The 22,241-nt window shown below is 51.0% G+C and overlaps 1 protein-coding gene across 3 annotated transcripts; it reads left to right on the top strand.

Moving 5' to 3' along the window:
- The first annotated feature begins 1,849 nt into the window (after positions 1-1,849).
- Positions 1,850-18,492, top strand: BMI1 (BMI1 proto-oncogene, polycomb ring finger). 3 transcript variants are annotated; one of them, XM_082478994.1, is made up of 14 exons: positions 1,850-1,995; positions 2,987-3,098; positions 3,203-3,266; positions 3,362-3,396; positions 4,019-4,078; positions 12,860-12,993; positions 13,435-13,531; positions 14,238-14,293; positions 14,427-14,477; positions 14,743-14,851; positions 14,942-14,987; positions 15,533-15,631; positions 16,045-16,125; positions 16,220-18,492. In XM_082478994.1, exons 1-14 carry the CDS (start codon positions 1,863-1,865, stop codon positions 16,547-16,549), a joined length of 1,407 nt encoding a protein of 468 aa, XP_082335120.1. In that variant the 5' UTR covers positions 1,850-1,862; the 3' UTR covers positions 16,550-18,492. The 3 variants fall into 3 exon arrangements, with proteins under 3 accessions (XP_082335120.1, XP_082335119.1, XP_082335118.1); XM_082478993.1 differs by lacking the exons at positions 1,850-1,995; positions 2,987-3,098; positions 3,203-3,266; positions 3,362-3,396; positions 4,019-4,078 and adding exons at positions 7,141-7,421; positions 7,463-7,698; XM_082478992.1 differs by lacking the exons at positions 1,850-1,995; positions 2,987-3,098; positions 3,203-3,266; positions 3,362-3,396; positions 4,019-4,078 and adding an exon at positions 7,423-7,698.
- Positions 18,493-22,241: the final 3,749 nt, after the last annotated feature.

Raw genomic sequence — 22,241 nt, 5'->3', positions numbered from 1 at the left:
CTGGACATATGATTTCCCTTCATTTTGAACAGTTGCATTATTTTGTTTTGACTAACCAAGGGCAAGCTGTAAAAAATACTTGCCTGAACAGACTGACGTAGTTTGTTTTACTGACTAATTAATATTAAGGTATTAATGCTTTTCCTTCATAATTTCTTTATTCAATATACAGTTTAGCTTCCTCTTGGAAATTATAATGAACAATTCTAAAATGTGTATACACTATACACAAGTAGTAAAATTCTACAGCAATCTGACTGTTTGAATCCATTTCACATCCTTTTGGAGGGAAAAAAAGAAAAAGCAAAAAAGTTAGGCTGAGAGGTTGGGTAGGGGAATTGAAAACAGAAATTTTGTGATGAAAACCAGTTAAACTTACATGTACTGCACAATCTTGCAATGAATCTTCAGTAGTTGTTTTGCCTTTAAAGCTAGATTTTCATGTATAGATTTCAATATGCTATAAACAAGAAGCGGGTGTTGGAAGAACAAATTTCTCTAACGTGTGATCATGCTATATGTGTACATTTCTAAATTTTTTAGGGTGACTATTCTTTTTTACAGCCTTGGCCTCTTTAACTTTGCAATTCCACAGCTCAGAGCTTTGTCTTCTCCTCCATTTTATGTTTTTTCTTCTCCTCCATTTTATGCTGTCTTTTCTTAGGTACTGTGTCTATATTTGACAATCCTACCAAAAGACAGAGAAAGCCTTATTTTGTCAACCCAACCTGTCTGTTGCCATGCCTTCCTTGTTTCTGGCAAAATAAAAATTACCAGGACTTTTGTCAGTCAGAGCTCTGAAGCTCAAAGTTCATCAATTCAATGGAATTAATTTTTATGCCAAAGTATCAGGCTCGTGATCTTACTTCAGGTCCCACCCCAAAACTCTAAACATTCATTCTTCACGGCATCACGAGGCCTAATATTGTACAAACACATCGTGTTTAGAATTAAGGGCCTGATCCTGCAGCCAGTGTGATTTTCCTTTTGACCTCAACTTAGGCGTAATTGAGACTTGAGTGTATGAACACGTGTGTTTACGGCGCAGGGACTGGACAATCCACAGTGCCAAGAAGGCGAGAAGGTAGAGTCACCTGGTGGCCCATGCTGTCCTGAAGGAGCCACCCGCGCTGCCAAGTGGGCGGCGGATTTTGCGTAAATGCACTATACTAATATCACAAAAAGGAAAAAAAGGGAAAAAAATAAAAATAAATCCAGTGATGATCTCAAATGTAGCATGATTCAAATAAAATATAAATGTGATGCGGTGAGGCGTGATGATGCCTGATCTTACTGCGACAAAAGTTGAGCCGCCCTCTGAAGCTGGACTGAGCTTTTAGATTATTGATTGTAATTAGTGATCTACGGATACAGGTACAGAATTATAACAGCTTTTTGATGAAATCGCCTACGGGTTAATTACAGTGAATAGCTCAGATGAGACCAAACGTGTTTGTCCGAACCTCATTCCTACCGAGGAGTCCGCTCCACCAACAGCACCGTTAACCGGCCGATGGATTGTGGCACTGTCTGAGAGCCGGCTGTAGCGGCTATTTTTAATTTAAATTTTGACATTAGACAGACGTTATTTTTAATATCGGGAATCTGTCAGAGGCCTTGAGCTTTTATTCTATTTTTTTTAAAGGCTGGGCACTTTTTAACACTGAATTAGCACGAGACACGCGTGGGGGGGGTGGAGGGGTGGCGAGAGGAGGCGCCGGTCGCCGCGGGCTCCGCGGTTGCGGAGCCCGCGGCGACCGGCGCCTCCTCCCGCCCTACCCCCCCGCGTCGGCTCCGCCTCGTGGCGGCGATCAGCTGCGCGCGCGTCACGTGGGCGCGTGTCGAAGGTCACGGCGCCCACAATGGAGCTGTCGGCGTACGCGCAGGGCGGGTGGCGGCTGCTGGGCGACCCCCGCCGCTTCCCCCGCCGTCCTTACGCCGCTCTCCTCCGCGCCGCTTTCCGCAGCCTCCTCCATCACCCCCACGCAGGTTTAGGTAAGGCGTGGGGGAAGGGGGGGGCGGCGGGGGGGGGGGGAGGGCGGGCGGCGCGGTGCGGATCGCGCTGCTCCGCGCAGCGCGCTTCTTCCTCCAGCGTGGGCGCGTATATACACGCGTGTTCGTGATGCGTTGACCGGCGTCCGCCCCCCACCCCCCATACACACACACGGGGCGGCTCCCACCCGTGGACGGCTCCAGGGTGCCGCTGCGCGGGGTGACATCGCTAATGCGTGCCTGATTCATTAAAGCTTAAACCCACGAAAAATCGCGGGGGGGGGGGGGGGGGAGAGGGTGTCATGGGACGGGGTTCCCCGCGCGTTCGTGTCCGCGGGGCAAGGAGGCGTTTTTCCGCTGCGATGGTGGGTGTTTTATTTTCGCGCGTGGGCGCTTCCTACGGCAACCCCGGCGTTAGGGTATACGGCTGGGTAATTAATTTTGCCATGTTAATGACCCCGCCGCCGCCGCCTCCGTGCACGGAGGGAGCTGTCGGTGCCGGTCGGGGCTGCCGGGCAGCCTCGCTCCCCGGTCCCCCGCCTGACTGGCGGCTCCGGCTCCGGCTCCGCTCCTTTGGCGATAAGCTTCTGAGGAGCGCGGACGGGACTCGGAGAGGAAATTGAAGTTTCCTCCCCCCCCCCCCCCCCCCCTTTTCTCCTCTTTTTTAAATTTAATGGGCAGGAGATGTCGAGGCGGCGGGGCGTGTATCGCCGGACAGCCCCGCCTGGCACGGCTTGCACCGGCCGCTGCTTCAGCCCCTCTCCTCCTCCTCCTCCTTCTCCTCCTCCTCTTCCTCCTCACACCTTGCCTACTCACTCCGTCCTTTCCCTCTAAAACACCGTATGTGTTTCATTTTGGAGCGTTGTTGTTTGGTTTGGTTTTTTTTTTTTTTTTTTTGTGGGAAAGATGCTGTTCAAAGGGCGAGCAGCAGCTCTTGGTACCGTGTGCTGGGATTTGGCAAATCAGTGTGTCATCAGTAATTCATTTATTTTAGACGATCCAGACCTGAAAGATATTGACCCTACGGTATTAAAACATTGCCATGCTGCGGCTGCAACGTGTATTCTGGAGGCAGGAAAGCAGAAAGCTGACATATCTGCTATAAGGTACTAATGCTTTGAAGCTGCCCCATTTTTCTGATGGGTTTTACTTTAAACTGTACTGCTGAGTTAATGTTAACAGAAAACTTATAAATTCTTTTTCCCTGTAGCACATGTCTTGAGGACTGTAAACTGGACAAAGAGAGAATAGAACAATTTTGCACCGAATATCAGGTTTTTAACCAATTTTAACATATTTATGTTTTCTTTCTCTCATAGGAATTTATTGAATCTAGCAAATTTTTTTCTTTTTTTTTTTTTCCCTCCAGAAAAACAAGGATGCATTGGAAATCCTATTGGGAAGGTAGGTCAGTTGGTCTGCACAGATACATAGTTTCACAGATTCATAGTTTCAGTTACTCCTGGAAAATACATGCCCATACTTTAGGTGATTAAATGAAGAAATACTGTTCTGTTTAAAAAAAAAAAAAAAAGTACATTTTTAACAGACTTTAGAAAACAGCTGTTGAAACTTACCTTCCTCATGTCAGAATTCTACTCTTAAGAAACTTTTTGAACTTTTCAAGAAGCATTACAATGATCATGAAAAACTTATTTATTGATGGACAGCTTGAGAAAAGGACATTTTCTTTTAGTGTAGGGAACTTGTAACTGTTGTGTCTTTCAGCATAGGCAGATCTCCTCTCCATATAACCGATGTGTCTTGGCGCTTGGAATATCAGATCAAGGTAATTTTAACACATCAAGGTGCTGCTTCAGTCTGTTTTGGTGCCAAGACCTGACTTTTTTCCTATGCTCTTTGTTTTTCATTTAGAGCAATCAACTTCATAAAACTTACCAGCCTTCCTACTTGGTGACCTTAAATGTAGAGGTACTGTACTCCCAGCACCCTTAGAGGAAAAAATGCAATTTCATCATATTTTTTTTAATAAAATAGGCAATGTTGGTTGTTTTTCTTCCTTCAGAACGATGATTCAGGATCACACCCAGATGTTAGTTTTAGTTGCACAATGGAGCAATTACAGGTACTTCTTTCCTTCATCATTGTTTCTATGCTTGGCTGTGGATGTAAATGTTTTTAACAACTTGCCAATCAAAATGAAATCATATATACCATTATTAAAAAATAATAATAATAATAATCCAGGACTGGGAGGGTAGGGGAGAATCTTCTATCAAAATTGTCTGTGTGTAGTTTTTCTGTCTTCTCAAACAAAGTTGCAAAGTAACTGATTTTAGTTGCATGGGGAGTGGTTTACATACATGCATAAATATTTTGTCTGTTTTGGGAGGAAATACATCATTTCTCGGAAACTTTTCTGTGCTTTAGAAAAATGATTGAAGAAGCTGGTTCAATGATTTAAATGTGTCATGATTAAAAATAGAGAACGAACTCAAGGCTCTTCAGTGGTTTTAATGACATGTAAGCAATGTACTGAAACAAACGTTGATCTTTGTTTAGCGATTTAAATGTGTAACTGAACAATAGAGGTATTGTAATGCTTGGAAGTGACCAAACTGTGGAGGATTGGGAAGAGGGGTTGGGGGGAGAGGAAAAGCAAGATATTAAAACTTCAGGTTTACACCTTTGCTTTTTTAAAGTGTGTCTCAAAAGTCATCCTTTTCTTACTAATGAGGGTTTTTAATCGGATGCTGACTTAGTTAAATCTGACATGCTTTGGCTGGAGAATGGTCCTAGCACAGAATTGCACTCAAAATATTTTCAGTATTTTAGAAATGTTCAAAGCCCAGAGCGAATGTCAGCGTTAGCCATCGTAAGGATACCAAAAAAATCTATGTGTTAAGAATAGTGATCTGTTTTAGTAGATTATATATTATAAAAGGTGTTTTCCTTCAGTTCCCACTTTTCTTACTACATTGTAAAATAGGGAGCTATTTAATTACTTGCTGGCATTGTTCATCAGTTGCAACATTTTTTTTTGTGGTCTAAGGTGCAGGTTTCCCTTGCCTCTATGTATAAAAAAAAAAAAAATTATGTTCCTCTAGCTAACCTTTTAAAAAATACATTTATTCTAAGACAGTATTTCATCTCTTAGGATTTAGTTGGAAAACTAAAAGATGCTGCAAAAAGTCTAGAAAGAGCGACTCAGATGTGATTGAAGGAAGGTGTCAGCCTGCTGAGCTGAAGTACTCTCATTCCTAAGAATGTGTCTTCTAAATGACAAATGTCTTTCACCTCTTAATGCAAACTTTGTTTTTTTGAGTCTTTGGATGCGAATTAAGTGAAATAACTGTTTTTTATGACCGCACTTGCTATTCCTTCCTCGTGTCATATTTTTTTTAATTAACTCTTGTTAAACATTTGCTTAACTGTCATGTCTTCAAAGCATTCTTTCTATTTCATTTTGCGTATTTTTAGAATTGTCACTGATTATTTTTCTCTGGGATATAATAAACTTCACTCGCACCCGTTCTGCACTTTCTGTGGGTGAATTAGCTGTACCTAAAAGCAAGATGCTAAACGTTAGAGCAGCTCCATGGGGCGAAAACCCCTTCCTTCCCGTGTCGCGGCTCCGCGGCGCGTTTCCTAAATTGCCCGCCACGCTTTGTTATTTCGCTCCAGCCGATCTTACATCTTCTGTAAGAGTAAAGGTTGTTCGCTGGCGAGAAGGGCTTCACTTTTAATTTTACGGATCCGGGGCGCCTCGGGAAAAGCCGGCGCTCCGCGGGGCAGAGCGGAGCCGGCTGTCGGCTCAGGCTCGACGGCGTCTCTCGGCGTCCCCATCGTCCCCGCCGCCGCCTCGCGGTGCCGCTCCGCTCCGCGCCCGGCGGCGGGGCCGGCGGGGCGGCTGCTCTCCCCTCCTGCTCGTCCCTGGACCGCCCCGGCTCCGCTGCCCGCCGCGGAGCCGCTCCTGGCCGGCCGCGCCGCGGAAACAGCCCGCACCTGCCGGCGGGGGGAGAGCGGCCCCGCGGAGGAAGCGCGGCGGCGGACGGGCCCTCGCCGCGGAATCGGGCGCGTCCTTTCCCGCTCCTCCGCGCCCGAGCTGCGGGCGGCGTCTTGTCCGCGGCGGCGGGCGAGGGTTTTCCGCGCATCCCGCCCGCCCGCTCCGGCGGCGGCAGCGCCCGTCGTTCCCCGTCCGCTCCGCGGGGCGGGGGGGGGGACGGGACACGGCGGGTCCCCACCACACCCGCTCCCGCCGCCGCTCGGGGGGCTCCGGGGCGGGCTGGGGCCGATGGCCGCCGCTCTGGGCGGGCAGGCGTCGGCGCGGCCCCGGAGGGGACATGTGGTGTGGCCCCGGGCGGGCGCGGCGGGGCGAGGGGCGCGTCCCACGGCCACCGGCGGGCGGGCGGGCACGAGGCGGCGGGGGCGCGAGGCCGCCGCGCGGTCCCTCGCCGGGGGCGCGGCGGGACGGGGCGTGCGGAGCGGCGGCGGGTCGTCGGGGAGGGCGCAACAAGTGCGGGGAGGGAGGACCGGCGGCGTGTGGGGCCGGCGGGTGTGCGGGCGGGCGGGCGAGCGAAGGGGAAGGAGGGAGGGAAGGGCGGGAGCGGCGGCGGCGCGGGGAGGATGGAGGGGGCGGGGGACGCACCTCGCGGGGTGCTCGGGACGGGGCTTGGGGGGGGGGGAGGCGGCGGCGCGGAGGGGAGCGGCAGGGAAGGAGGGATGGGGCTGCGGCGGGCGGGAGCCGCGGGCGCGGGGCCGGGGGTCGGGGCGGGCGGGGGAAAAGGAGGCATCGGCGTCGCGGGCGAGCGCGTGCAGGGCCGGGGGGGGGAGGGGGGTGGCGGGCGGGGGAGGGGAGGTTGGGACGGAGCGGGGGGTGATGGGGGGGGGGGGCGGAGGCGGGGGCGGAGGCGGCCGGGTTGCGGGATTGGGTCACGGGAAGGCTGCCGGGCCCCGGCGGCAGCGCCGCTAATTCCCAGGCCGCCCTTAAGGAATGAGGCGCCCCACGTGACGCTGGCGGGGCGGGCGAACTCCGAGCCATTTTGGGGACGGTGTCAGTTTCCACTGTGTGTGCCTTCAGCATTGCATTCTTCCCTCCTCCGCCCTCCTCCTCCTCCTCCTTCTCCTCCTCCTCCTCCTCCTCCTCCTCCTCCTCCCCCCTCCTCTCCTCCCGCCCGCCCGCCTGCCCGCCCGCCCTCCTTCCCTCCCCGGGTCCCCGCCACCAACTATGAAATAACAACAACAATAATACTCGTAATAATAACAACAACAACAATAAAAAAAAAAAAAAAAAAGAGGAGCGAGGCCGCGAGGCGGAGCGGGGGGCAGAGGGAGAGAGAGAGAGGAGAGAGAGACAATGGGCTGGTGGAGAGAGGACCCATCCGGACCGGGGAGACTTTGCGCTCCCAGCGCCTGAGCCGCCGGGGCGGCCGACTCGGAGGGCCGAGCGAGGGGAGCGAGAAGGGCCGGTGGACGAGAGGAGGAGGAGGAGGAGGAGGAGGAGGAGGAGGAGGAGGAGAGGAGGAGGAGGAGGAGGAGGAGGAGGAGGAGACCCGGGTGTTTTGTAACTAAAATGAGCGGAGCGCAGCAGCGGCGGCGGCGGCAATAAGCTTATTGCAATTGACAGCGTCTGCAGTTCATTTCAAGATGGCCGCTTGGCTCACATTCATTTTCTGCTGAACGACTTTTAACTTTCATTGTCTTTTTTGGCCGCTCCGATCGTCACCCACCGGCTCCGTTTTCCGGGTACGTATGAAGCGAGGTGTCGCCTTACCGAGGGCGGGGGGCGAAGGGGGCTCGGCGGCGGTTTTCGGCCGGTTTGGGGGCTGCAAAGGGGAGCCTAGGTGTCCCCCGAGCTCTCCGTATGGGAAAAGCGCTGACAGGCTGCTCCAGCCACACACACACACATACAGGCACGCAGCAGCAGCCTCTGCACTCGCTCGCGTTACGCACCCACATTTGCAAATTTTAGTTCCTTTCTTTCTCCAGACGCCCCCTAAAACCTTTCTGGGCACATGGCCCCCGAGGAGAATATTTATATTTCCCGACCCTGCTGCCAGCCCGGCCTGAGCGCCCTTTGTTTAAAGGCAGATTTTGATTAAACAGGGACGTTCGTGAAATCTGGAGCTGCCTGGGTCAAGTGATTTCGGTCCTCCCCGAAAGAAACGTGTCTGGGGGAGGTTAAAATGTCAGATAACGCACCCATTTTATAGAGATAGAGCCGGCGGGGGGTAGCGATCCTCCTGGAGGGGTTGTTAGGCGTCGGGGCACCCAGCAGAAAATGTTATTAACTTAAGTTGGACAAGTACTTGTGTGAAATTGGATGGGTTGTAAGATGGCGGTTCCCAGTTGTTTCCAATGTCTCCTCTTACATTTCTGCTCGAAATGCTAAACTTTGGGGGTCTGTGCCTGCTGTGAGAGGAAAGGGGTTGCCAACACGGAGAAATAACTTTTTTGGGGGGGTAAGGATAGCAGTTTGGCTGCGATCTTGGGGAGCTTGGGGCGTGCGGTTTGCTGGAGCCTTCGGAGCAAAGGTGATGTGTCAGTGGGACGCAGAGGTGGGGTTTTTTTTTAATTTCTTTTTTTCTGATTTTTTTTTTTCCCTGAGCCCGGGAAGGGTAAATTTACATGAAATCCTTTGTCAGATCTTAAAGATGTCACGAGTGGGCTCCTCGTGCTGCTTATGGGCAGCACTGGAAAGTTGCTGGCGTATGTTTTTGTAATTGTATGGCCTTGGCAGTATATAACACGGGATGTTTCTCTGTGTTTACTGTAAATATTTGCAAATAATCAGGTAAAAATAAGCAGAAAAATCGCATTTCTATAAAAGTGAGATAGTCACTTTTCAGCCTCTTGAAACTTTGATTCACTCCTCCACTCTCCAGAAAAGTCGAGGAAAACCTGGGCGTGTGTGCCCATTTGCACGTTTGACATTAAAGGCATTGTAGGTTTTTGTTTGTTTGGGTTTTTTGGTGGTGGTTTTTTTTTTTTTTTTTTTTTCGTCGTCTGTAGTGGTCAGAGCAATTTGTTTTATGGGACTGTCCCAAAGACCAGGGAGATTCTGGAAATGCAGTCCAGTAAACCTGCTTTGAGGGACTTTGTGCAGTGCGTCCTGGAAACTGAGACAGACTTGTGTTGCAGTTTGCCAGAAACACGAAGGCTTGACCTAACCTGGGCGCTTAGATGGTACAAAATTATCATTTATGGTGTATTTTTTAAGTAGGCAGATCGTGTCCTTCGCCTAGTTCCAGGGAGGCGATTTTAAGGGTTGAGGTCCTTTTGCACTCTGTCGCCAATATTAAGGTCTCTCCTCGCTGCAGCGGGCTGGGCAGCGATATTTGAGCTCCGTGTGCCTTCTCTGAAAGAAGCGCCGTCCCTCCTTTAAAACATATGGGGCCATTCTTAAGCGAAAGAGGAATAACAAGCTCGATAGTAAAAGTGGCTCTGACTGATAATGGGTGAAGATGCAGAATGACGGCTGCTTTATTCCTTATGAGAGACTTTTCCGAGAGGGAATGGGTGCAAAGTACACAAACTTACCCGAGCGATGCTTCTATTTTTTATGTGTGTGTTTTCTGTTAGAGACCTGTCGAACAAGGTTTGATAGCTTATTGCCTTTATAGATTTTTAATAATGTGGCTGATTCTTAGCAGGAGAATGCACTTCTGTTTTTCTTCATTTTGACATAACCAGTTTAAGGCCTCTAAATAATCAGTTGGCTGGCAGCGTTTACTTCTAGCGAGTATTATCTCCGTGTATTTTACGTTTAGATGTTCCGTGTGTCAATGTGTAAATATATATTGTCTTGGTTAAGAGGCTGTTTGTATTGACTGTGTGAAGTGTTGGTATTCGCCGTGCTATCAGCACGGGCAGAAAAAAAAAATTAAAAATGAAAGGGTTTCCCAAAATATTAAGCTCAGGCTGCTGTCGTAAAATGTGCTGCGTTCGTGTTACATACCCGCAGGCACAGACACGCGTGTGCCTGTGCCTGTGCGGGTTGCTTTTGGGGAGAAGTTAGGCGCCTGGTTCAGCTCGCTGGAGAAAATCACTGATTTCAAAGATAGCTCATGGCACGTTGAAAATGTGCTAACTTTGGGCAATAAATAATCCGCGTTTAGGGGTTGCTTCGACAAAACAGGTTTCACGGTTGAATTTAATCCCCCTCCATTTAGGAAGGGGCTACGCCTGCGTGAAATAAACGCGTTAATGTCTTGAAAGGTCTGTCCCAGTCTGTCAGGGCTGGGAAGGAATTCTCGGTCAGCCAACTTGTGTGACCTCGGTCACTGCTGGGTTTTTCGGTTCAGATATTTATGAATTATAAGGTAGTGACTTGAACAAATAAAACACAGAACCGTGAAAACAGCCTGTCCATGTTTAAGTACCGAAAGGGACCTCAGAGTCGCCGGCTTCAGGGCGCTGGGACTCTTCAGAGAGGAGTGTAGAAGCCCGGGCTCTGCCTTTTCTGGGAAAAGCAAACCCTCGGTATCAGTTTAAAAGTAAGAAGCGGAGGGTCGGGGACCCTGGAAGCGACATTTAAACCGCAGTACAATGCAGCGAGGGTCTGTCTTTCCCGCAGGGGCTAGGAACAGCTTTGGGGACCTGGTCTGGCTGGGTGCTTCTTGCACTTTGCTGCTGTGTGTGCTGGCCGGCTGTGGTTTGGTGCTGGAGAGTTTTATCTGCTGCTCACTCGAGGATTCTCCTGCAGCAGGAGGGGAAGTTTCCTGACTAGGGTCGCTCGTTGGCGCTGTGTACGCCTCTTGAGGAATATTGTACCCCTGTCCTGGGCAGTTTGGCTGAAATTCAAAGCTTTTAAAAAGCTTGTTGTGTTGTCTTTTTTTTTTTTTTTTTTTTTTTTTCCCCCGCTGCCTAACATCGAAGTTTGCGAGTGTCTGGGGAGAACCTCGCAGCTTGAGACTTGTGCAGCTCGCACGGTGCTGCAGTGAGAGGTGGCTCGCAAGCTCTGCCTCGGGAAGAGTGGGGATCAAGGATAGGAGCTGGTGTGCTGGGAGGACCGACGTGGGGAAATGAATAGCTTGCATTGGAGCAACGTTGTTACGTTACATTTTTCGGGATCTGGTCGACAGAAAATAATTTACTCTGCAATTGACGTGGCTGGCAGGGTTTTTTCCCCCGGTGTACTTTTCCCCTTTACCTCTTATTCCCTCTCATTTTAAATAGTATGTGTGCATCTACCGTTGGTGCCAGTGCATCCGATCGGGGTTTATGGGTTTCAGACTGTGAAAATGACATTTGTTTTTCACTCTTGTCGCTGCATTGTGTTGACAAGGTGTTGATTTAGCTTTAGGAATGATCTGGTCACATGGTGCTTTGCATGTTGTCACTAATGTACCGTTTAAAGTCGGTTTGGGTTTTTTCCCCCCCTCCTCGGTGTGCTTTATTGCTGAAAAGGGGGTTTGTTTAAGGATCCGGAGACTTGCTTTCTCCCGTCCAAACACCTTACCCTGGTTCTGCCAGATCTTTTTCCACCTCTTGGAAAACTTTGCACCGCGCTCGCTTCGTCCGCGGGAGGCTTTTCAAACGAGATTCAAAAGAGGGGGGGAAGGAGAGAAAGAGAGAAAGAGTTGGGAAGGGGGGTGTAGTAGAAAGGAAGGAAGGAGAGAAAGGAGGGAAAGGGAGAAAGGGGGAGAGGGGATGCCGGCGGCGCGGAGCGGGAGCTGGGGCTCGGCACCCCGCCGGCGGTGCGGGGGGCTCGGTCCCCGGGAGCGCGGCGCGGCTGGGCTCGGCGGAGGGAGGGAGGGAGCGGAGGGGGAGAGGAGCGATCTCAGACCAGCTCCTCGCACCGAGTCGACGTGGAGAGAGGCCCCTGAGAGGATCCGAAATGGCCGAGGCTCGGGAGGAGCTTCTGGCGCTCGCCTCCGCCGGGCTGAGACCCCGAAGCCCGGCTCAGCCCCGCCGCCCGGGGCCGCCTCCGCCGCCCGGGCTGCCCCGGCACCCTCCGGGCTTCGGCACCCCGACCCCACCCGGGTCCCCCCCCCTCCCTCCCCTCACGCCCTCCCCCTCCCCTCCCTTCCCCACCGGGCTCCCAGACCCCCGCGGGCTCCTCGGCTCCTCCACCCCCTCCGCCAGCCCCCGGGCCCCGCGTCCCACCCCCTGGCCCGGCTCGGCTCGGCCCGGCCCGCCCCCCCACAACCCCCCTTCTCTTTCCCCGGCCGCCCCCCCGCCCGGCTCTCGTGTGTTCCCAGCGGTGGCAGGATGCCAAGTGTAAGTGTAAGTTGCTATAGCAACCCCCTCGGAGAGCGGAGCAGATCCGGATCGGCACCGAGCAGCAGCGGCAGCCGCCCGGACCCCCCCTCCCCCGGCGGGCCGGCCCCGCCGCCCCGGTGCCCGGCCCCGCTCCGAGGTGCGTGTGTCCCCCCCCCCTCCCCGTCCCTCCCCCCCGCCGCCCCTCCCCGCTCTCCGGAAATGCCAGGGCAGCCGCACCGGGAGGCGCTGGTTCCCCTTTGTGCTGCTCGCCGGCAGCCCGGTGCCCGGCCGTCCCCCCAACCCCCCCTACGGAGCTCCCCGCCGCCCCGCCGCATCGCCGCCCAGCCGCCCAGGGAGCCCGAGCCGGCCGGTGCCCCGCCGCGCCGCGGGGAGAGCCGCGGGGAGCGGCGCGGTGGGTTCCGCGGAACGACCGCGCCTCCTCCGCGGGGCTGCGGCCGGGCCGGCCCGGGGAGATGCGATGCAGGGCGATGCGGTACGGGGACGCCCCGGCCGGCTTCGGGACCGGCCCTCGCTCGCCGCCCGGCCCCGCGCCGCCGCCGCCGCCGCCGTCTTCCGCGCTTTATCTTTCCCTGCGCCGGGGGATGCGCCTGCACGGGGGAAGGGGACGCGCCGGATCTCGGCACCTGGGACGCCGCCGCGCTCGTCCCCGCTGATCGGTCCTCTGTCTCTGTGTGTCTTTCAGAGCCGCCCCTCGCCACGCCAAAATGCACCGAACAACCAGAATCAAAATAACCGAGCTAAACCCCCATCTCATGTGCGTGCTCTGCGGCGGGTACTTCATTGATGCAACAACCATCATAGAGTGCCTCCACTCCTGTAAGTACCATCGGGCGCTCCCGCGTTCTTCCCCTGCCGCTTCCCACCTTTCCCGGCATCCCGGGAACACACACACACACACAAAAAAAAAAAAACCAAACCAACACTCCAAGCCCAAACCTCCCCCCCTCCGCCCCGAGATCCTCGGGACCGCCGCCCCTCCGCCTCCCCGACGTGCTGGGAAATAGGTGGCCCGGACGCCGTGCAGTTTTTCTGACGACGGCCCTACGGTCTTTGTTAAAGTAATAATATATGTACTCTAAGCGTCTCCTTTTCATGGTAATTGCAGCTTATTTGGCTATTTGTTTAGCTTAAGCAGCGCGCTGCTGACAATGGACGATTTGCTCTAGCTTGCATAGTTTAGAAAATCGCACCTCGATCTATGCATATGTGAGTGTCACCTACGACCATCACTAAAAGGTTTTCGTGTCTGACTTACAGTCTGTAAGACCTGTATCGTGCGTTACTTGGAGACCAGCAAGTATTGTCCTATCTGTGATGTCCAAGTTCACAAAACTCGACCACTTTTGAATATAAGGTAGGAGAAAGATGCAACGCGCCCTGCATCTCTTATTTTACTTTATAGGGGGAGAGCAGCAGTAGTCGTGGCGATGTTATCTCTTCGTCTGCGATTTAAATCTGAAAAGACTTGTCAATTTACAAGCTAACTCGTGTGTATGCTCTCTCTTTGGAGTTTTGTCATTGATTGAAGTTGAAGATTTCTCTGGATGTGAGACAGAAAAGTTTTTGTTGGTCTTTTTTTTTGCATACGCCAACCACTGAGGCAATGCCCCTTCCCTCTCCCCCATTCTCACGGGTACCACCCCAACGGTTTTTACCTCCGCTTTCTGTATCTCCCAGACATACTTCGCTCCAGCCATAGCTCCTAGACATGAAAACTCTTGCTGAAACTTTCCAAGCTAAGAGCCTCTGAAGTATGCTTCGCCTTTCAGAAATATTTTTCTTGTCAGTGTTACCCTTTGCCCTCTTTATTTTCTAGGGAGGAAATGTAGTTTTTAAGGCCTTCCTTCAGTCCGAGAGAATTATTTTTCAGTTGTGGTAGCACAGATTAGTTTTGTTTTATAGCGGGATTTAGAGCACTGTTAGTTTGATTACAAGGTCTTGTAAGTTAACTTTTTATGACTAGCCTCCCACTTTGTAGAAGATGCCTCATTGTTGTGAAAGATTATAAATATATCGCTTCATCTGCTTAATTTTATGTTTTGGGGATGTTCTTTTTTCAGGTCAGATAAAACTCTCCAAGATATTGTATACAAGCTAGTACCAGGCCTTTTCAAAAGTAAGTAGTTAAATAGTTTTGTTTTGTTTTGTTTTCTGAAGAGTAGAAAAACAAACCCAGAACTGCTATCCTATATCAATACCCGGAGTTACAGAGTATATACTAAAAGAAAAATATATGCTTTTCTATCTAGATGAAATGAAAAGAAGAAGGGATTTTTATGCTGCTCATCCATCGGCTGATGGTAAAAGCTTCTCGTTCGCAACTTTAATAAATGTAGCATTGACCTAAATGCTTTACTCTTTCCTTTCTTTAACTTACAAATTAAGTATTAGCGTGACAGAATTTTAAGTAAATTCAGCATAATAAAACTTTACAGTTTAAACAGTTAGGTAGCTTTAATTCATAATCTTACTATGGAGATTTATTTTTTTTCCTTGTTACTGAGAATTGCCATTCTTCCTGATTTGAATTTCAAAATGTAAATTATTGTGGAAATTTCTGCGCAGCTGCCAATGGCTCTAATGAAGACAGGGGAGAAGTGGCTGACGAAGACAAAAGAATTATAACAGACGACGAGATAATAAGCTTATCCATTGAATTCTTTGACCAGAATAGGCAAGTTCCAGAATGGCAATATTTTAAGTTTACCTGACTGATAGCGGCTATATTTATTATTTGTTGTAATTGTTTCATTTCTTCTCACAGACTGGATCGAAAAGGAAATAAGGAGAAAGAAAAATCAAAGGAAGAGGTAAATAACTTTTCCTTACTCTAGAGGAAACATAACACACACAAACATCTTTGGGGAAGGTTTGTAGCTGAAAAAAAATACATAGACATGGGTATCTAGAATAAGAAGCATACCTGTTATGGTGCTAGGTACAGAAGAGTTTAAATATCTTCATACAGCTGTGTACGTAAACAACTTTGTAAAATAAAAAAATTCTGCACTGTTACTTTTAAAGCGGAATCTGATTTTTGGTAAGATTGTGCAATAATTTATTTAATTAATTAATTTAAAAATCAATATGTGATACATATTCTAAAAAGATATTTATGGTGAGATAAAAATCTTTATGTATATAATCAGTTGCATTTTTAATTACTTATTCTGGAACTGTAACTTCCCACTTATTTCTGTTGTTCCCTATAAGGCAGCAGAAATTGTTATATTATAATTCGTAATTGATTATCAAGTGCATTTAAAAAAAAAAATAACATAAAATGTTAGAGTACAACTTTGGTGGGAGTAATTCCTTGTTCTCAGTAGGCTAATTTTCTTTCCTTTGCCATCAGGTGAATGACAAGAGATACTTGCGCTGCCCAGCGGCGATGACAGTGATGCATCTAAGAAAGTTCCTGAGGAGTAAAATGGATATACCTAACACTTTCCAGGTACATACAGGGAAAGAGTTATTTTGGTTTCTAAATCAGTCTTGCTATTCTAAGCCTGCTAATGCTGGTTAGCACTCATTTTCTCATTACAGCCAGTTCCAGCAAGTGCTAACTACCAAGCGTTTCTGATGCGTGCAATACGCTGATGAACATTATTTTTAAAATATCTGTCCGGGGAGTTTCTATGATACTCTATAATTTTTTAATGCTGTAAATATCGAGGTATCAAGAATTTGCTCCTTAACGTATTGAAAACATCTCTAATAGATATGCAAGTTCCCTGTTGCCTGCTGGGTTTGGTATAGCATTTTTTCAATTTTCTGATCTATATGGCAGTTTCACCGCAGAGCAAATGCGTGCTTGGGGGTAAATGCCCGGATGCTCCCTAACGCAAGGGTTTGTGTCTTGAACAGATTGATGTGATGTATGAAGAGGAGCCCCTGAAGGACTACTACACCCTCATGGATATTGCCTACATCTATACCTGGAGGCGGGTGAGTGTGGCCAGTGTGCCCCCCCCCCCCACCGGGGGTGTGTGGGTCATGACCCAGGGAGGGCACTGACTGGGGTGTCCCCTTTGCCTTGCAGAACGGGCCTCTGCCCCTGAAATACCGGGTCCGACCTACTTGCAAGAGGATGAAGATCAGTCACCAGAGGGAAGGATTGAATAATAGCGGGGAGCTGGAAAGTGACTCTGGGAGCGACAAGGCGAGCAGCCCGGCGGGAGGCATCCCCTCCACCTCCTCCTGTTTGCCCAGCCCCAGCACGCCGGTCCAGTCTCCTCATCCCCAGTTCCCCCACATCTCCAGCACCATGAACGGCACCAGCAGTAGCCCCAGCAGTAACCACCAGTCCTCCTTTACCAACAGAGCGCGGAAAACGTCGATAAATGGCTCCTCGGCCACTTCATCTGGTTGACGCGCCAACCAGGCTACCGCCCCCGCCCCTCCTTTATATAGATCTCTCCATGCCATTACAGCTTTATAGATGCTAATCCATGCGACTATCGTCCAAATTGCTTTCTTTTGTAGTGACACTGAACTTGGCTATAAAAGGCGGACTAGGTGACATTCAGGATGGACGTTAATGGAAACGCAAGATTGAAATGTAAATTGTTTTCAGAGGACTGGGAAGCAAACAAAAGTTACACCTTCACCTGTTCTGAGTGATGCGGAGTTGTTTCCGTCCCCATCATCTGGACTCGGGAGTCTCCAGAAGTCGATACAAATCCCGGGAAGTAGTTTGTTAATCCAGACTAACTCCTCCATTGCGTTCTCTTTGATTGTTATTGTTCTTATGCTGTTTTGTGAACCTGTAGAAAGCAAGTGCTTTTTCATCTTGAAATCCAACAAAATGGAAAGAATATGCATAGAATAATGCATATATGTAGCCATGTCACTGTGAATAACAATTTTTGCGTATTAGCCATTTTGATTCTTATGTTGCATCTTTTACTTCTCTGTTGCTGCGCAGAACCGATCAAAAGAAAAGTAAACTTCAGTTTTACAATCTGTATGCCTAAAAGCGGGTATTACCGTTTTATTTACTGACTTGTTTAAATGATTCGCTTTTGTAAGAATCAGATGGCATTATGCTTATTGTACAATGCCATATTGGTATATGACATAACAGGAAACAGTATTGTATGATATATTTATAAATACTATAAAGAAAATATTGTGTTTCATGCACTCATGATATGGTTGTTAAATTTCTAAACTGGTTCGACCCTTGCAGATGCCGCCTGTTTGAGCTTTGCTCATACTGCAAGAAACACTTTGCGTGTGAGAGCTACAGTATTGGGAAAGCACATTCAAGTCTCTGATAACCTGGAGGCAATTGGCAATCTTAAAAGGATTTTACAGGCTTTGTCTTTTTTCCAAGTGATGTATTTTTACTTTACCAAATGTTGAAGTGATGCAGTGAAGAAAAAAAAAAGTTAAGGGACATGGAAGTTTTTGACCTGTTTGATTACCTTTTTTATTATTTGGTGTGGTGGAATTGTGTTTTTAAAAGCACATGGAATCATTACAGAAGCCATAAACTATTTGGTATAAAATTTAAGGAACCAGCAAGATGCTGGACGAAGGCATTTTATCTAAATTTGTTTTAATATATATGTGTATGGTACAGTACTAACTTCATTAAAATTTAACAGGTACTTTAATATTTCCAATAAATTGTGGAGAATGCCTCCTCCTTAATGGCCTGCAAATAGGTGCATTTTATTAGAGGCTTCTAAGGGTGTTATTTTTTTCAGTAGGAGGAACTTTTCCACCATAAAATATGAACAGCCCAGAACACTTTTCAGTTTGTGCTTTGCTTTGGTCGAACTTCGTGTGTGTTCATCACCCATCAGTTATACATTTGTGAGGGTGTTTATTCTATATGGATATTGTTTCATGTTTGTACGGGAAAATTGTAGTTAAACATTTCATTGTCTCCAGTCTGCAAAAGAAGCACAATTCTATTGCTTTGTCTTGCTTATAGTCATTAAATCATTACTTTTGCATATAAATTGCTGTTATTTGTCCTGCTTGTTTTTATAGACCAGGTGATTGCAAATCCTCCACAAGGTTATTGCTTATTGATGTATAATGTCTTGTTAAACAAGAGTTGATATTTTTTCCTGTAGTAAACATGTACAGTTCGATTTCAACAGTAAAAACTTCAGTTTTATATACACGAATAACTTTCATTTATAGCTGATCAAAGAAATAAACAAATAAAAGGGATAATTCATTGAAAATAGCAAATGACCTCTGTTGATAATGTGGTGTTAAAGGACAAACATCTTGTTCCCATTGGAAGTCTTTCTGGGTGTACAAAAGATTTCACTGAGCAGAAAAGCAGAGTACTAAAATAACCCCCAAAATATTGCCATGATTTCTTTTGGTTGCCTGCCTCGAAAACATTTGCTGGTCTTTGTTTGACCCCGGATTATTCTCCAAAATAAGCAAATGGTGTATTTTCACATCCCGGTCGGGCACAGGTTTTCTCTCCTGTCTGTTCAAACTTAGCTCACTTTAAACTGCACTGGCTGGGAAGGGAAGAGCAGGATTTTTTGTGGTGGTGGTGAGTGCCAGGTTCCGCCTGTGCTGCTCAGGATTACATTTTAAAGCCTCAGTGGAACTAAATACATTTTAATGTAAAGATATCTCTCCATGCGACTCAGTGTCCATCTTGGCACGGTTCCCTCAGCTATGTGAGTTAATCACACTGTACTGGTTGAACTAATTCACCCAGTGACCAGCACTGAACCTGCAGCAGAGGGTTGTACGTTGGCACACTGATCAAATTGCGCTTATTTATACTGGAAGTAGCCGATAATGTCAACTTTTAGCATCAAAACGGAACTATTCTCGGTCTTTGTAGAGTGTCCGTGAAGCATAAAGCAATAAACCAGGAGTTGGATAATTCTCTTCGGAGTTTATTAAGTTCTTACAGCACCTTCGACATTTCCCAATTTGACGTGTCCCGTCTGAAAAAGAACAAACGTTTTCAGTAGCTCTCTTGTCGAGCTGCAGAAGCCGCCGAGGATGCTTGTGCTGCCATGTGAAACTTTTGTTTTGCTGCTGGCCCTAGGCAGATGGCACTGCGATGCGTATATATTGCTAGGCACAACTGGGAGGACGATCAAAGATAGCATCTTGATGTTCTACTTGCGAAGCTGCTGTGTCAACCTCCCCGGTTTCACAACATTTTTTTCTTTGCAGCTACATAGCGAACGGGTTTCCTTACAAACGTGCGTAAACCCTCCCTGTTCGGAAAGAAATCTCAGCTCGGTGCATGCGAGAGGAATCTTTTAGTTACCCGACGTTGCAGTTATATAGATCGAGGGATAAAGCCGAGGTCCGCTGCGTTTTTCTGAGCTTGCTCAGCAAGCGATATCAGCAAAGGTTGAGACAGGGGCGGTCTGCGCCCACTGGAAAATGATGTTTTTCTCTCTTCGTCCGACCAAATTTTCCGCCCTGGTTCAGCTGCCAGCAGCTCCAAGCAGCGCTTTTGTGCCCGGCCGGAACGGGGGACAGGCGGTAACGATCCAGCCCCGGGGAAAGGGAGGGAGAAGAGCTCCACGGGCTGCTGGAGAAGACGGGCAGAAATGGGGAGGAAGGAATGCAGAAATGTGGAGAAAGAGAAAAGGAAAGCACGACGGGCTCGCTAAGCCGGGCTGTTTGTCCTCCGGCACCGAGCATTGCTCAAAACAACCTGCGCCGCCGCCTTTCAGCAGGCCGGTGCCGGCGGGCGGGCACCGCCGAGGAACTCCCGAAAATCGGTCGCGCCCGGTGGGCGGGAGGGGAGAGCGCAGAGCGGCTGCCGCCGCGGCGCCGGGGGCCCGGACAGCACCGGCGGGAGCTACGGGGAAACTCCACTCCAAGGCGTTGGAGTTGTCCGATTTTCGGATAAGGAAGGGGGGCACTGAAACCCGAGGGCGGAGGCAAGGCAAGCGGCGGGCGTCCCTCCAGCCGAAGCGATGCTGCTGGTCCCCGTGTCCCCCCCCGCGGCTGCCAGGGACCTGTCACCCCCTCCGCCGCACAGCTGCCCAAGGATTCACTCGTTTCGCTGGGCATTTTCAAAAGCGCGGCCAAAGCAAGTCCTCCCGGGGCCGGTACCGGGGCGAAGCCTCCCGCCTTCCACCTCCGCCGCCCCTGCCGCCTCTTTTCTTTTTCGCCACCGCCCCGGACCGCCCGTCCCTTCTGCCCGGTGGCCGGGAGCGGTGCTCCTGCCCTTCCAAACATCACTGCTGGACTCTTCATCCCTCACCGCGCAGGAACTCCTGCAGTTCCGATCTTTGCCACCAAACCGGTTCACGCGGATCGGGCTGTCTCGCCGTGCCCGGCTCCGGTTCCCGGCCCCGGCGCGGGGCGGGCGGCGGCGGCGGCCCCCGCCGCAGGTAGGGCAGCGGCAGGCGGGTGGCCCCTGCTCCGGCGAGCACCTTGCGCCCTCCCAATTTTCATATGGTGAAATTCTAAGACAATGTTTACTCAGATAAGTGTTTCCTGTTTCCGCTGTTAATTTTTAACGTTCTTGCTTCTACTCTGGGCACTTGAAACGGATTTCCTTTATTTTACTATAAACAGTTTCTTTTTCATGTTCTCTGCTTGTGTCCTACCAAGAGGTCGCCTCGAGAAGAACCTGCTCTCCCGTCCGAAGGGCTGCGGATCTCTGCTTCCCTCGGTTCAAAGTCGTTGCCCCTCTCCGAGAGCTGCGAGCCCACGGTTGCTTTGTGCTTTATTAACTCAAGAACTGCGAGAGGACTCTGGCAGCGAGGATTTCATTTTATTTTTTTTTTTCCCAGCTCTGGCTCCTTCCTTCCCTTTCCCCACGACTAGCGGAGGAGTCCCACAGGGACAACAGGAAAAACTGCGAAAGCCCGGCGGGGACCGGGGGCAGCTTTCGGTGTCACCGTCTTTGGGGATGGGATATTTGTATTTATTGAACAGTGGTGATGTAGGCTAAAAAAAAAAAAAAAAAAAGCTGGTAACGTGTAAAGCACGAAGGACACATAATTCCCGCGGAGAACGGAGGTTCTCTCTGCCGGGGGTGCGCAAAGAGAGGAGTTTCCATCCCCGGTGGCCACCGCGGGCGCGGCGGGAGGGGTAGCGGCGGCCGCGGGAAGGCCGCGAGCGGCGGCGCGGGTGGCGGGTACCGCCGCGGGGGTGCGAGGAGCCCGCGGGCCTCCCGGCTGCCCCCGGGACGTGCGGCCGCCGCCTGCCCCGAAGGCCAGCGGGGAGCTGCGGTACGGACCGCGCTTCTCCGACAGCGGCGGGCAGGCAGCTCCCGGGACTGGCGCGGCAGCGCAGCGCTCAGCCCCGCCGGTGCCACGGAGGAGGCCCGGACCGCACCGGGCTGCCCACGCCGGCCGCCCCGCACCGGGCGGGCCGGGCCAGCTCCGCGCCCCCCGCCGCCGCCGCCCGGGCAGAGGCCATCTTGCGCCTGCGCAGCTCTCCCGCCTTGCGCCCGCGGAACTTCCCCCGCGCGCCGCCAGATTCGAACGGGGAGCGCGGAGGGGGCGGTGCGTGCGGAGAACCCCCTTCGGGCGCTCCGCGCAGGTACCGCGCAGGCACCGCGCAACGCCGCCCCAACCCCGGCACTGCCCGCTCAGCCTCCGCCAGCGCGGGCGGCCGCGGCGGGATGCGGTGCGCCGCTTCGCCGCCGCCGGGTCGGATCGGGCCGGACCGGGCCGGGCCGGGCCGGGGTGGGGGGGAGGCGGGCGCGCCCGGCGGGCAGCACACCCCGTGTCAACCGCCCTCCGCCGAGGCGTAGTGGTGCAGCCGCGGCCCCCGCACCGCCCTGCGCCCCCTCCTGCCTTCCCATCCCCCCTGCTCCTCGCCCTGCCCATAGGGTGCTCCAGCGAGCCCCGGTATTTGGGGATGTGCGTGCCGGGATGGAGGCACCGGGACGTGGCTTTCCGGCATCCCCCCGGGCGGCTGCAGGGCGCCGCGATCCCCTGTCCCCGTCCGCCCTGCCGCAGGGACCCGGCCTCGCTCAGCAGCTGGCCGGCCCCAGCCCTCCCCGGGACACGGCAGGGTCCCGGGGCGCCCCGACCTCCCCCAGAGAGGGGAAGGGGGGGCGCGGTAGCCATTTGGCGCCTGTATTTTCATGGCAC

Source organism: Vanellus vanellus (assembly GCF_965231255.1).
Source record: "Vanellus vanellus genome assembly, chromosome: 2".
NCBI classification, from domain to species: domain Eukaryota; kingdom Metazoa; phylum Chordata; class Aves; order Charadriiformes; family Charadriidae; genus Vanellus; species Vanellus vanellus.
The sequence above is the reverse complement of the archived record's forward strand: the minus strand, read 5'-3'. Positions and strand labels throughout refer to the sequence as shown.